Source organism: Bison bison, unplaced genomic scaffold (assembly GCF_000754665.1).
Source record: "Bison bison bison isolate TAMUID 2011002044 unplaced genomic scaffold, Bison_UMD1.0 scf7180017864072, whole genome shotgun sequence".
In the NCBI taxonomy this organism is placed as follows: domain Eukaryota; kingdom Metazoa; phylum Chordata; class Mammalia; order Artiodactyla; family Bovidae; genus Bison; species Bison bison.
The window spans coordinates 5,678,723-5,693,898 of NW_011494644.1; the positions used below are offsets into that span (position 1 = coordinate 5,678,723).

At 47.4% G+C, this 15,176-nt stretch overlaps 1 protein-coding gene across 2 annotated transcripts in view; it reads left to right on the forward strand.

Moving 5' to 3' along the window:
• Positions 1-6: 6 nt before the first annotated feature.
• The window catches only part of SCNN1G (sodium channel, non-voltage-gated 1, gamma subunit), a 30,313-nt gene continuing 15,143 nt past the window's right edge, over positions 7-15,176 (forward strand). The window contains exons 1-6 of one of the 2 annotated variants that reach the window (XM_010837197.1): positions 7-145; positions 3,560-3,897; positions 5,700-6,009; positions 8,988-9,178; positions 10,168-10,271; positions 13,451-13,614. In XM_010837197.1, coding sequence (XP_010835499.1) covers positions 3,581-3,897; positions 5,700-6,009; positions 8,988-9,178; positions 10,168-10,271; positions 13,451-13,614 — 1,086 coding nt within the window. In that variant the 5' untranslated portion in view covers positions 7-145; positions 3,560-3,580. The remainder of the gene's footprint in view (positions 146-3,559; positions 3,898-5,699; positions 6,010-8,987; positions 9,179-10,167; positions 10,272-13,450; positions 13,615-15,176) is intronic. The other variant, XM_010837196.1, reaches the window with a different exon arrangement.

Here is a 15,176-nt window from a genome sequence, read left to right on the forward strand (position 1 = left end):
CTGCGGCTGCGGGATGCTCTCGCTGTAAGAGGAGCGGAACGGAGCGTACTCGGATCGCGCACACGCTAACCGCAGACACTTCCGAACCGAGTGAGGTGAGCCCAGCCGAGTTGGGTCGGGAGTTTCAGGCCCCGGAGCGGCCGCGGTGAGCTTCCGGACTTTGGTCGGGCGGTAGACGCGGAGTGTGCATCATCAGCCCGGGGCTGCCTTCGGGTACCGGGGATGCTCGGACTCTTTCCCAAATACATCCATTCGGTCTAGCGCTCTGCTGTCTGCCCACACGGTGGCCGGGGAGGCAGAGCTAGAGCCGGAGGCGTTTCTGATTTATTCAGAAACTGGGTCCAGGGGTTCGGGGCTGCGCCCCGCCCAGTCTCTCCACCCAGCACTTGCTCATTCCTTTCCTGGCCTCAGTGAGACGCGTGGACCTGACCGCGGTCTTTCCTTCCACCCCCTGGAATGTTTTCTTTAGGGTGACTGTGGTTGCAGAAAACAGCAAACACTTGAAGCGAGTTGATTGGGTTCTCTGCTGCAGCTTCAGCCCTCGCTGCCCTCAAGCAGACGTGGTTTCGGGCACAGCACCGGGTCTCTCTGCGCGGGGAGGGCAGGGGCTGCAGAGTTGCTGGTGAGAAGCGCGGATCTGGCGCCCAGAGCCTGAGGTTCGGCTTCCATCACTGAGATTTTGAGGACAGTCGAGGTCGGGAATGGGCGAGAGAGGTGCAGAAGAGAATCACGAGGGACCCCGGAATTCCAGAGAATTATTTTAATCCTTCTACCTGTGTGGCACTGGACAAGTTGCCTAAACTCTGCACCTCAGTTTTCTTCTCTGTGCCTGCTCGAGCTCAGTTGTGTCTGACTCTTTGTGACCCCATGAACTGTAGCCCGCCAGGCTCCTCTGTCCATGGGATTTCCCAAGGCAAGAATACTGGAGTGGGTTGCCATTTCCTCCTCAGTGAGGATTAAATAAGGTAATGCGTGAAAAGACTCTGAGGAGAAAGCTTGAGAGTAAAGGATCAATAAATGAAAGCTGGTATTATTTTTGTTGTTCTTGCTGCTGTTGCTGTTGTTATTATTATTTGGGGAGTAGTTTGTAGTTCAAGGCTCCTGGTTTCAGTTGCAACTCCACCATTTTCTAGTGTGACCTTGGGCAAGTTGCTTAACTGCTCAGCATCTCTGTTTCATTTGTATCATGGAGAAAATTGTGCTGCCTATTGCCGAAAATAATTGTAGAAATTAAATCAGCTAATACTTGTAAAGTGCTCAGAAGAATGAGTGCTGGGTGTCAGTTACTAACTCTACCACAAGGGCATCATGTTTAATCAAGCAATATAACCTAAATGTAGCTACATCCTTGCTCTGTAGCAAACCTTACTTTGCTCAGAAGTTGAAATATTATATTATTTGTGTGAAGATGTATATGTTTTATGATGAGCAAGGTGGGTTCCCTTCTTTCACCTGTGGTTTCACTGACATTGGTGGCTGACCCACTGGGGTCAAAGCAGCCCTGGGGAAGGGGCTGATGGGCTAGAGAGACCCTAAGAGTTGTATTTAGTGAGAGGACAAGAAGGTTTGATGACAGAAACTTCCAGAATCACAGTTTCTGTGGAACATTCACAGAGGAGAAAATCTTCCCTGGGTTGCAGTTTTATTTGATACAAAATTGTACCTGGACCTAGGTTTCTAAAACAAACTCTTGCAAATTTTTGTTTTTGAATTGTAGGGAGAGAGGAGGTCGGGATGGACAACATTTAAAATGATAAAACACAATAAATCACTTTCCTCTTGCCAAGAGGTTTATAGCATAATTTTGAAGGTCAGAGACCACAGCAAGATCATATACATCTGTGAAGGCTTAGAGTGGCTGGCTGCCTCTGGCCGTCTTATCTCCCTTGCAACACTCTGTATCCTTGCTGTCATAAACCTGAAACTCACTGACACCATAAACTTGAAGGCTTACCAGCTTGGCCCAAGCTCCCAATTTTGGACAATATCCCATGGGTTTAGGGTAGAGAAAAAGTGAGTGCTCAAGTCCAGAATCCTGAAGAACAAGATGGGGTAAACTACAGTCTTTGTCCCAGGCCCAAGCCTTCTGGTGGGGTGGGGGGGGGTGGGGGTGCGGGGGAGCATGGGGATTACACTGTATATCCTACTTCAAATTATAGTATATCCTAATTTTTCTCTGTCACCTATGGTAGGCACAGGAGACAGAGTTTCCATATACCCCTCCTCAATGCCCATGTTTACTAATACCAATGTTAGGAAGCGATTGTACTAACTACCCAGAATTTGAAAAGTAGATAGCTCAGGATCCCATCCTTAGTTCCAGGAACTGCTAATTAACTCATGAGGAGTGGGCAGCACCCAGCACAATACCAGTCCCCTCAAGGCATATACCATGATGATAAAGGTTGCAAGGTTCCAACCAAGTGCCTCCACTTACTAGCTGTGTGATTTTGCACAAGTTACTCCAACCTCTCTGAGCTCATTTTCCTCCTCAGTAACCTGGAGATAATAATAGTATGCCTACCTTATGGCATTGTTGAAACATGAACTGAAGTATATATAGATAGATTTGGATCGAGATTTATTATGTATGTTCTATATGAAGAATGAGACTGTACACATTTATGAGATGAATGAGACTATATATTATTTTAGTTCATATTTTAAAAGATTGTTATTGTACATTGTAAAGCTTCTATAATTCAGATACATCGTGTATATTGATGAATGTGGTAATTTGCTTTTCAACATTCTTCCCCAAACAAAGCTGTTATAAAATCAAAATGTATTCTCCAAATCAGTGGTATGTTAGAATAAAGGAAATCTGGCACAATGCCTGGCAAATATTAAGTGGCCAATATTTATAGGCTATTGTTGTATTATTGTATCAGGTGCTCTAAAAACACTAAAAGCTTGAGTATAAAGAGAAAAAGTGAAACAGAAGTGAAACAGAAACACTCCACTTGCAGTAAATCAGCTGAGAAAAGCTCGGGAAGCTACGGCTGGTCTGGCAAGGGACTGAACATGATCTAGTGTGGCTGCCTGGAAATTCTCTTGGCAGATTTTATCTGTTAGAATCGATTCATAAGGCACTTGCTCTGTGCCAGACGCTGAGGTCAGCACCAGGGGGGCAGGAGGAGGTAGGAATGATGCCCTCAAGGAAGGCAGGCTAATGGAGGTGATAAAATCAGGCCTCGGCTGCTAAGATCACGATGGAGCTTGATAAGAGGGAAGTGGAGTCTGATGGGGTGGGGTTGTTCCAAGCACCCAGGAGAAAGGTCTTTCAAACTCATGGAGTCATTTTCATGTTAAGCCTTACCCAGCCCCGGCATCCACACGGCTTGGCCTGGGGGCTGCCCTGGGAAGCAGGCAGAGAGGGAGGCAGCTGTGGTGGCCCCAAAGCAAATATCCTGGAGCAAGGGCCAAGGCCTCAGAAAGCAGACTGTCTAGCCCAAAGGGAAAGAGGAAGACAGCCTTTGGGGACACATGAGCTGGTGTTTCCCAGCGCCCAGCCTCTGGGCTGTACCCACTCACTTGCCTTTTTTCTCTGCCCCTCCAGCTTGTCTGTCCCATCCTCACCATGGCTCCTGGAGAGAAGATCAAAGCCAAAATCAAGAAGAATCTGCCCGTGACGGGACCTCAGGCACCTAACATCAAAGAGCTGATGCAGTGGTACTGTCTGAACACCAACACCCACGGCTGCCGCCGCATCGTGGTGTCGCGTGGCCGCCTCCGGCGCCTGCTCTGGATTCTCTTCACGCTGACGGCCGTGGCCCTCATTTTCTGGCAGTGTGCCCTCCTCATCTCATCCTTCTACACCGTCTCTGTCTCCATCAAAGTCCACTTCCAAAAGCTGGATTTTCCTGCGGTCACCATCTGCAACATCAACCCTTACAAGTAAGAGGCAAGAGCAGGCACGTGGAGGAGGGGTCATGCCCCCTCCAGATGCCAGTGCCTCTCCCAAAGGTGACGCACTCCAGCCTGCAGACACACTGTTTAGAAACTTGAATTTCTTGCCAGTGTTGGTAAACTGCCCTCTCCATGGTTTAAAATCTGTACCAAATTTTCAATCCATCAGCAACTTCTGAGGATGGACTGGCTCAAGGAAGGGAGGAGGGTGAGAGAGGCTGCAAGGAACTCTTCTGCTTGGCAGCTGGGTCTGGAATAGACAAGCATCCCTCCTGTCTTAGACATACACACACACACACACACACACACAGAGTCCAGCTTAGCCATTTGCCCTGAGCTCGCCAAGCTCACACCCTCACTCTCCCCTGAGCGTGAGCTGGAGGCTGATTCAGACATGACACCTAGGTGACTTCCAGAAGCACCTCCGCTGCCCAAAACCCTCACCTGAGTCAACCCAGCCCCACTAATTGAGATCACTGGGCTCTGGGCAGGACCATCCCTTCGTCCTGCCTAATTGTCTGTTGCCTGACCTGTTCTAAATGGGTCATCGGAATCCTTCTCAGGATTATTGAAAACTGATCTGTGAGGCAGATCAGAATTTGGCAGAGCAGGGGTGGGGGCTGGGATAAGGGAAGAGCAAGGGAAGAAGACCTTCAAAGGGAACTAACTTGTAGAGTCCTCGATGAGTTGATGGCAAAGCTCAAAATCAAAATCAGGTCTAAACTTATCCTCCCCCTCAAAGTCTTTCTTTCCTTCCTTCCTTTCTTCCTTCCTCCCCACACCCTTTCTTCCCTCCATCAATCATTCCGTAATCTCTTACTCAGCCTCTACAAGTTGTCATTCACTATGCCTCCTTCTGGGGCTTGGAAGTGAATAACTCAGACACAGTCTTTGTCCTCGTGCAGCTGATGTTGGTAGAGGATTGAAATATTAACAAATAAAATTACACTAATAAAACTAATAATATTTATTATTTAACTGCATATATATATACACACATACATACACACAGAGATATGTGAATGGATGGATAGATAGAATAAACTGGTTAACTCTTGCCAATAATCACATTTTACAGATGGGAAAACTGAGACATGAAAAGGCTAAATGGCTTGTCCAGAGTCCCACATCCAGAACCGGGATGGGGAACTGGAACCCAGGCAGTTTGGCTCTGAAGTTTCTATGTTCAGTCACCATGATGTGTGGTCTGTGCATAAAGCAAGGGGGCGAGAGAGTGAGGAGAGTTAAGAGAGAGGTCAGGACCATTCAGTATTGTGAAAATGAAAAGATGGTATTGTTATGCTTCATGTAGTCAACTCTTGAATCATTCTGTGTTCTTGGGGGTTTTCAAGGTAACAGTAATACCTCTCCCTCCCAGCACTGATTCGAGGAGAACCTGTGGGCAGGGGCAAGTATGCCAGGTAGAAACAGAGCCTGCCACTGGGGAGACTCCTGGTTAGCAGTTATTTACTTGTCTTCACTGTGGCTGGTTTATGGGAGGCAGCTGACAGTCACCACTCCAGAAATGCTGGTTGGGGCAAACTCATCAACACACCCCGAGAGCAAGCAGACAGTGATGGCAAAGGTGAAGCCACAGGCAGTTACACAAGGGTCATACAGGAGCCTGTCCCCATGTATTTGAGCCAGTGGTCACGTTGGAAGAGGAAAATTTAAAATGGCCTGGTCTTCTTGGCCAAGGGCGCTGGGACGATGGGCACATCAATGGGAAGCAGCACGGTAAAGGGCCAGAGGGGTTTCCCCATCCCAACTCCTCCTTCCCACCTTGGCAGGTACAGTGCTGTGCGCCACCTCCTAGCCGACTTGGAACAGGAGACCAGAGCAGCCTTGAAGACCCTGTATGGCTTTTCAGAGATTACGTCTCGGAAACGCCGAGAGGCACAGTCCTGGAGTTCAGTCAGGAAGGGCACTGATCCCAAATTCCTCAACCTAGCCCCACTGATGGCCTTTGAGAAGGGTGATACGGGCAAGGCCAGGGACTTCTTCACGGGACGGAAGCGGAAAGTCAACGCAAGAATCATTCACAAGGCATCAGATGTCATGCATATCCACAATTCCAAGGAGGTGGTGGGATTCCAGCTGGTAAGATGCACATCCTCTCGGTTTTGGGGCCTGGGGTGGGATTATGGGTCCGGGGAGGTGAGGTCATGGGTCCGGGAGGCATGGTCATGGGTCCGGGGAGGCGGGGTCACGGGTTGGGGAGGCGGGGTCATGGGCCTGGGGAGGCGGGGTCATGGGTCCGGGGAGGCGGGGTCCTGTACAGGGAGGTTTCTTCTTTGCTGTTAGTCCTATAGTGCCTCAGAAAGAAACACATTCAGGGTGAATCGGCTGCAAGCAACTGAAACTGATCCAGGCAATCGTTATTATGTGTGCTGTGCCCAGTCATGTTCAACTTTTTGCAACCCTGTGGACTATAGCCCGCCAGGCTCCTTTCCATGGGATTTACCAGGCAAGAATACTGGAGTGGGTTGCCATTTCCTCCTTGAAGGGATAATCCTGATCCAGGGATCGAACCTGCGTCCCCTGTGTCTCCTGCATTGGCAGGCAGATTCTTTACCACTGAGCCACCTGGGAAGCCCCCAGGCGATCTTAAGCAGATAAAAATGCCATTAGAACTGGTATCAGGTCGGTGGCCTGTTAGGAACCGGCCACAGAGTAGGAGGTGAGTGGTGGGTGAGCCAGCAAAGCTTCCCTGCTGATCCCCATCACTTGAACCATCATTCCCACCGGCAACATCTGTGGAAAAACTGTCTTCCACGAAACCAGTCCCTTGTGCCAAAAAGGTTGAGGACCTCTGTCTTAGAAGGTGACCAGTAGCTCATGGAGTCCTCTCAAAGGACAGAAATTAGGGAAGATTCAGGGATCCTGGTGGCAAGAAATGATGAAGAATCATTTCAGATATTGCTGCTGGATTAAATAAGCTTCAATTGTTGATTCAAATTCCACTGGGGACTATCTGATTGACCAAGTTTGGGTCACCTGATGGCTCATGTAGGGTAGGGCATCTTGATGGACAGTCTTGGCTGACTATATCCAAAGAGGGAAAGGAAATTCTACCAAATAAAATTGGAGTGCAGATACCAGAAGGAAGAAAATAGAAAATGAGCAGCAGAAACACACAGTGTTCCCAGCAATACTTGCCTTCATGAGGTGCTATAGCCTGACTTCTCATCTCTCCTTCTTGGTCCCATTTAAGGGGCTCTGAAGAAGCAGCCACTTACCAAAAATGAATTCCATTGCATTCCTGGCCACACTCAGCCATCACCCTCCTCTCTGTGCCCCAGCTGTTTCTGCAGGATGAGAGCTACTCAGTCTTCATAGTCTTGCTTGCTGATTGTGAGACCTGATGGCTCCATTTGCCAATCCTGAGGGGAAAGTGGCACATTTTCTAAATCACTGAACCTTTGTGAAGTTTTCCTGGGTCCTTACGCAAGATAAAGTTCTCCTTGATACTCAAATTCATCTTTTGGTGTCTGTCTTTTAGGAGAGTTTTCAAGCCCTGTTGATGAAATGAGAGGGGCTTCTCAGGTCATGCAGTGGTAAAGAATCTGCCTGCAATTCAGGAGAAATGGGTTCATTCCCTGGGTTGGGAAGATCCCCTGGAGAATGGAATGGCAACCCACTCCAGCGTTCTTGCCTGGAGAATTCCATGGACAGAGGAGCCTGGCGGGCCACAGTCCATAGGGTCACAGAGTTGAACATGACTGAGTGACTGAGCACACACGCACATAAGTATGATGAGAACATCTGGGCCATATCACAGTTTACCTATAGAATTCCCATTATTATATAATTTGAATGCTGGTCTTCCTAACCAGCATATGAGGTGGGGAAGTATGGTATTTTGATCAACATTTTGTAGGTGAAATAAGGATAGGTACGCAGATGACACTACCCTTATATGGCAGAAAGTGGAGAAAAACTAAAGAGCCTCTTGATGAAAGTGAAAGAGGAGAGTGAAAAAGTTGGCTTAAAGCTCAACATTCAGAAAACTAAGATCATGGCATCCAGTCCCATCACTTCATGGCAAATAGATAGGGAAACAATGGAAACAGTGACAGACTTTATTTTGGCAGGCTCCAAAATCACTGCAGGTGGTGACTGCAGCCATGAAATTAAATGATGCTTGCTCCTTGGAAGAAAAGTTATGACCAACCTAGATGGCATATTAAAAAGCAGAGACATTACTTTGTCAAAAAAGCTCCATCTAGTCAAAGCTATGGTTTTTCCAGTAGTCATGTATGTATATAAGAGTTGGACTATAAAGAAAGCTGAGCACTGAAAAATTGATGCTTTTAAACTGTGGTGTTGGAGAAGACTCTTGAGAGTCCCTTGGACTGCAAAACAATCAAACCAGCCAATCCTAAAGGAAATCTGTCCTGAATATTCATTGGAAGAACTGATATTGAAGTTGAAACTCCCAATACTTTGGCCACCTAATGCAGAGAACTGACTCATTTGAAAAGACCCTGATGCTGGGAAAGATTGAGGTGGGGAGGAGAAGGGGACGACAGAGGATGAGATGGTTGAATGGCATCACCAACTGGACGGACATGAGTTTGAGTAAGCTCCAGGAGTTGGGATGGACAGGGAAGCCTGGTGTGCTGCTGTCCATGGGGTCGCAAAGAGTCATACACGACTGAGCAACTGAACTGAGTGCCTTGCCCAGGGTCTTGCAGAGAGGTCATGGCAATGTCTGGGCTAGAATCTCAATTTTTAGACTGTTGATCTGATAAGAAATGGTGAGGGTTGGGTGGAACTCAGTAGCCATGATTGGTAAAAGCCTGGCTATCTGGGGACTCTGAGGAAGCTGGTCTTGGCTCTCACTTAGAAACTTATGAGAGCGAGGCTCTGTGTCCTTCCTCACTCAGCCCCTTCTTGGTCCTTGAGGCTTGAGGATGATGAGTCCCTGGTCTCAGAAGTGAGAAGAAGCCCATCCTTGCCCAGGTATCCCTCCTGTTCCCCTGAGTATCTACAGTCCAGTTCCTTAGCCTCACAGTCCTTCTAAGGCCCCCTGGCAGGGCCCGTAGCTTTATCTTGGTGTCTCCTCCTATTCACAGTGTTCTAATGACACATCGGACTGTGCGGTCTACACCTTCAGCTCAGGGGTCAATGCTATCCAGGAGTGGTACAAGCTGCACTACATGAACATCATGGCCCAGGTGTCTCAGGAGAAGAAAATCAACATGAGCTACTCTGCTGACGAGCTGCTGGTCACTTGCTTCTTTGACGGGGTGTCCTGCGATGCCAGGTCAGTAGTGGAAGGCTGCTCTCTCAGCTCCAGGGACCAGGGGCTCTAAGTGCTGGGCTCCTTGCACGCACCTGCAGCTCAGCTAGAGGTCTTGGGAGTGACAGGTGCTCTTCTCACTGACCCTGCCTTTTGGAAAATGACTTATACAGGAGCTCAGCTCTAGAGTCTGTGAGGAAGATGAAGATGACTTAGCATCAAAACATCCTTAAACTCATTAAATTATTAAAACAGAGTAGTTGATGGTGGACATATAACCTTGTATATTACCATCATGCATACCAGTGAGAACCATCAATCTAGTCAAGAGGAAGTAAGGAAGGAGAGATGGAAGGAGGCAGGAAGAGAAGAAGGGAGGGCAGGAAGGTCTGTGGACAGACGTGAGCTTTCATACCTTTCTACCATTAAGATAACACCCAGATTCCTGGTGGACACTAGGCAGTCATGGGGCATTCTAAAGTGTTCCTGTTTATTGTAAAAGCTTTCTTCATTCTTTTAAAATACTAAACGTTTCTATATGTTAGTTGGTATATTGATCCTTGTGAAAACTGAGTGATTAGAATCATGTCTCCTGAAAGTTGGATTCTAAAGTCAGTATAAGGACATGTATGATGTGATTCCTTTTCTGGGAATCATTTGCTAGGAATCGGAATGGGAAAAAAAAGTCAAGTGTTGGCTGAGATATTCAAGCGGAGAGGAAGTGAGGACAGATATATTGGCACAAAGCAGGCCAAGTCAGGATGGAGAAGGAGGTGAGTGGATTAAGAGGGTGAAGGGAAAGCAGAGGGTGGTTCTACATCAACATGTGTCAGCTGGACGAGGGGCCTTGTTTGTCATCTGTCGGAGGAAAGATGGGGAACATAAGTTGTGTCTATCATCCATTGTCCACAGAAGAGAGCTGGCCCGTTAGCACTGCCCACTGAGATGTCAGCTCAGGTGCGTGACGGGAGTTCCCAGCACAGCCCTTTCTGACCTGTATTCTTTCACCGTAGGAACTTCACGCTTTTCCACCATCCAATGTATGGGAATTGCTACACATTCAACAATAGACAAAATGAGACTATCCTCAGCACCTCCATGGGAGGCAGTGAATTTGGTAAGAAAACCTGCATCAAGGGGATCCTGGGGTGCTCTAATGACAAGCTTGCTGACAGCAGGACAGTTGGGGTGCTTGAAGCCTTCCAGAGATACAGGCTCTCCCTAACCTGGCCAGAAACTGGGGATACAACTTTTTCTCATCCATGTCGGTTCTTTCCTTCTCTATCAGAATCTGTTTTCTTTTTTGACATCTCCTCTTTACTTTTGAGAGAGCAGCAGGGACAACCCTGGTGTTTCTTCACCTGGGGAAACCACTCAGGTTTAAAATTGTAGCTGGAGTGAGTAATGCCGAGCAGGCAGCTTCAGAATGGACTTAAATCCAGACGTGCTGAGCAGGAGATTAGAGAGGCCAACACACCTTTATCCTGATTAAGATGACAGATTTTGGAGCCAAAACCCACTCTGTCACTCACTGTGCAGCCCAGTGAAAGTTTACTCCCCTTCATTTATAAAGTGGGAATAACAATGGTACTGATAATACAAGGTAATTGAGAAGTCAAAACATGAAAAGCAGTTAATAAGACCTGACACACGCTGTATTCATTTGGTTGGGCTGCCTTAGCAAAATATTATAGATGGGTGGCTTAAACAATGGACATTTAGAAACTCATGGTCAAGCTGCTGGCAAATTTGGTCCTGGTGAGGACTCTCTTGCTGGCTTGCAGTTGGCCACCTGTCTCTGTCCTCACATGGCCTCTCTTTGGTGGCATGCAGAGAGAAAGCTGTGTTGTCTCTTCCTCTTCTTATGAGAACACCAATCCTATGGGATTAGGGTCCACCCTTCTGACCTCATTTAACCTTAATCACCTGCCTAAGGCTGATTCTCCAAATTCAGTCACAGTGGGGATTAAGACTTCAACATATAAATAGGGTGGAGGGTGGTCTGCAGAAAGACACGCAATTCAGTCCGTAACACATACTAAGCACCCAATAAATGCTAGTTGTGGTTGTCATTACTACTGTTACTGCCATTACTACCATTGCTGCTGCTGCTACTATTACCACCAAAAATTACTACCTCTAATATTATTATTATTGCTACTCTACTATCATGACTTTTGTAGAGAAGACAGAAACTCAACCGATTGGTCTATCTTGAAAGATTCTAAGCAAACTGAACACGATTTTATACATAGATATGCTCCTATAAGGATAGGCAAGGTCTTATGGAGGAAAACCCAGTTGGACTCCTCCTCTTTGTTACTGCACAGTCTGTGTTCTTACCACACCTGCAAGAAACCATAACTCAGAGCACATACGTCAGTGGGAAGAAGTTGTCTGGGAACTGTTGCACAATCCTGTCTCTGCTGCATTTGAGCTGTGTGACCTTGAGCAAATCACTTCCCCACTCTGGGCTTTGATTCCTTCACTTACAGATAGAGTAAAGGCAAAGGCAGAAGGGGACGGCAGAGGATGAGATGGTTAGATAGCATCACTGACTCAGTGGACAGGAATCTGAGCATACTCCAGGAGATAGTAAAGTACAGAGGAAACTGGTGAGCTACATACAGTTCATGGGATTGAAAAGAGTCAAACACAACTGCTACTGCTGCTAAGTCACTTCAGTCATGTCCGACTCTGTGCGACCCCATAGACGGCAGCCGACCACGCTCCCCAGTCCCTAGGATTCTCCAGGCAAGAATACTGGAGTGGGTTGCCATTTCCTTCTCCAATGCATGAAAGTGAAAAGTGAGAGTGAAGTCGCTCAGTCATGCCCGACTCTTAGCGACCTCATGGACTGCAGCCTACCAGGCTCCTCCATCCATGGGATTTTCCAGGTAAGAGTACTGGAGTGGGGTGCCATTGCCTTCTCCACAAACACAACTAAACAACAACAAAAAGAAGTCAGAATAATTTTAAAAATTCTCTTCTTTCAACTCACATAGGCCCTGTTCATTTGCTCATTTGTTTACCAAATATTTTTGAGTATCTTCTATACTTCAGGCTCTCTTCCAAGTCTTAGGGACCCAGTGGTAAATAACACAGATATCATCCCTGCTTTCAAGGAGCTCGTATTTTGTTGGAGAGAAACAGATAAATGGATGAACAAGCACATAGACATTATCTGGTTATCAATCCTAGGTTTATACCTCAAGAATTACCCCGCACAAGGGCTGAGTTGAGATGGGAATTTTATTTCAGATAAGGAGGTCCAGAAAGGCCTCTGGGATGAGGGTTATTTGAAGAGGAGAAGATGTATGATACGGTCCATTGAGGAGCATTTGAGCACTAGCAGGTCCGAGGACCTCAATGAGGAAATGGATTTGGTGTACTCTGGAAACAGAAAGATGACCAGTGTGCTTGGAGCTTCCTGATGGAGGGGGAGAGTGGGATGAAGAGGAAGGCATCACCATATGAGAGCTAGTCAGGTTTCTGGATGGAGAAGGCAATGGCACCCCACTCCAGTACTCTTGCCTAGAAAATCCCATGGATGGAGGAGCCTCGTGGGCTGTAGTCCATGGGGTCGCTAAGAGTCGGACACGACTGAGCGACGTCACTTTCACTTTTCACTTTCATGCATTGGAGAAGGAAATGGCAGCCCACTCCAGTGTTCTTGCCTGGAGAATCCCAGGGACTGGGGAGCCTGATGGGCTGCTGTCTTATGGGGTCGCACAGAGTCGGACATGACTGAAGTGACTTAGCAGCAGCAGCAGGTTTCTGGACAGTATTTTATGGTGTCCCCGTGTATGCAATGAGATGCCTCTGAAGAGTTTCAGACAAGGGAGTGACCTGATTTTAAAAGGTCCCTCTGGCTGCTCGGCTCAGATTAGACACAGGTGTAACAGTAGGATCAGGGAGAGGATTTAGGGCAGTGGTCAGATGCACTACTGGAATCTCAACCACAGTCCTGCACATCCCTTTGGGTGCCCAGCAGAACTCCCCATCTCAAAGAGCCCCAAGGAGGTTCACGTCTTAGGCCAGGTAGCAAAACTTGTGCTTGGCAACACTGCAGTAGCAGTACTGTTCCTGAGCCCTATTTGAGCTAAGCTCTGGAAACAGAGCAGTGAAAAGTCAGGCTCCCCTCACAGAGCTTCCCATTTTGCTCCTGTCCACTTTTCACTTGTAGGAAATGCCTGGGTCTTGGTTTTGAGGCTCCCAGAGTGGTGGGAGAGGTAAGCTATGAGCAGGGAATCTTCTCCTGGGTTTTGACCACAATGGGCTGCCTTGTCCTTCCAGGGCTGCAGGTCATCCTGTACATAAATGAAGAAGAGTACAACCCCTTCCTGGTGTCCTCCACTGGGGCTAAGGTGATTATCCATCGGCAGGACGAATACCCCTTCGTTGAGGACGTGGGAACGGAGATTGAGACAGCCATGGCCACCTCCATAGGAATGCACCTGGTAAGAGCACGCTCTGACTTCCATCTGCTTGGCAAGGAGGACAGCTTTCATTGAAGGACAATCAGTGAGGTGGGACTTACAGAAAAGGGTATTGGTTTTAAGAGGAAGCATAGTCTCATGTTTTTCAATGATTACTCAAATGGTCACTCTCTAAGTTACACTAAGGGCTGTCTTTATGTCTTCTGTATGGATGAACAATGACAGGACACCATTTAGGATAAGAATTGAAGGAACCTTCCTTGTTCCAGAGACAGACATCCACAGTTATGAAACCTGTGCTGGAAGCAAGGCATCAGATACTAATGATGTATTTGTCAGTGATATAAATGGAGCGGATTTACACCTTCCTGGGCCACCTACAGGCCAATGGAGCATGTAAACCACTATTGGAAAGTCACTGGGCCTTCACAGGTCTATTTAGTCCCTCCTGCTTCCGTCAGTTTCAGCTCATGTACCAAGAACCCCTCTTCTCTCAAGTCTTTGACCTTCTCTGAGCTCACTGGGTGCTGAGAACACTCATACCTGTCACCAGGAGCACATCTGGGCTGCAGACTCCAATCCTTGGGTTGGCCATGCCCAGTGGAAGTAGAAGGGCAAGGTGAGGGGTGTCTAAGGACACCCCTGGTCACGTCACTGCTTGTATAGTCTCCTGTTTCTAGGCCTGGGTTTTTTTATGCCAGTCTCTCTCTCACTCTGTGACTCTGTCTCTCATTCTACCTACCACAATAACTATTAAGTACTTATTTCAAAGGAGTATATGTACAAAGTCAGTACAAGGATCCTACTGTGCAGACACACCTCTTCTATCCCTAACTGCTGGTCTCCTCCTTCCTTCACATGCAGCTATGGCTGTTGCTTCCATGACTCAGAAGGGTGTTACAGTCTTCTTCAAGCCTGTGTAAGAAAGTGAAAGTGAAGTTGCTCAGTCGTGTCCGACTCTTTGCAACCCCATGGGCTGTAGCCCACCAGGCTCCTCCATCCATGGGATTCTCCAGGCAAGAATACTGGAGTGGGTTGCTGTTTCCTTCTCCAGGGGAGCTTCCTGACCCAGGGATGGAACCCAGGTCTCCTGCATTGTAGGCAGATGCTTTACCGTCTGATCCACCAGGGAAGTCCTATAATCATTTCTTCTTTTATGCAAATGCAAAATATTGTTCTGCCCCACTTTTCACTTGATAGTATAGCTTGGAAATAGTTCCATAGCAATACACATAGATTCTGCCTCATTCTTCTTAAAGACATAATATCCCATTGTGTGGGTAAGTTATTGAAGCAATTCTCTGTTGATACACTTGAGCTTGTTTCCAGGTACGACTAAAAACAACAGTGCAGTGGGATGTGTAGTCATCCAATTACCTCCTAGAAGTATATCATTCAAGACGTAGATTAGCCAAATTGCCCTCCAATGATGTTGTACCAAAACAGATATCAAGCAACGTTTCAGTTCAGTTCAGTCACTCAGTCACGTCCGACTCTTTGCGACCCCATGAATTGCAGCATGCCAGGCCTCCCTGTCCATCACCAACTCCTGGAGTTCACTCAAACTCACGTCCATCGAGTCA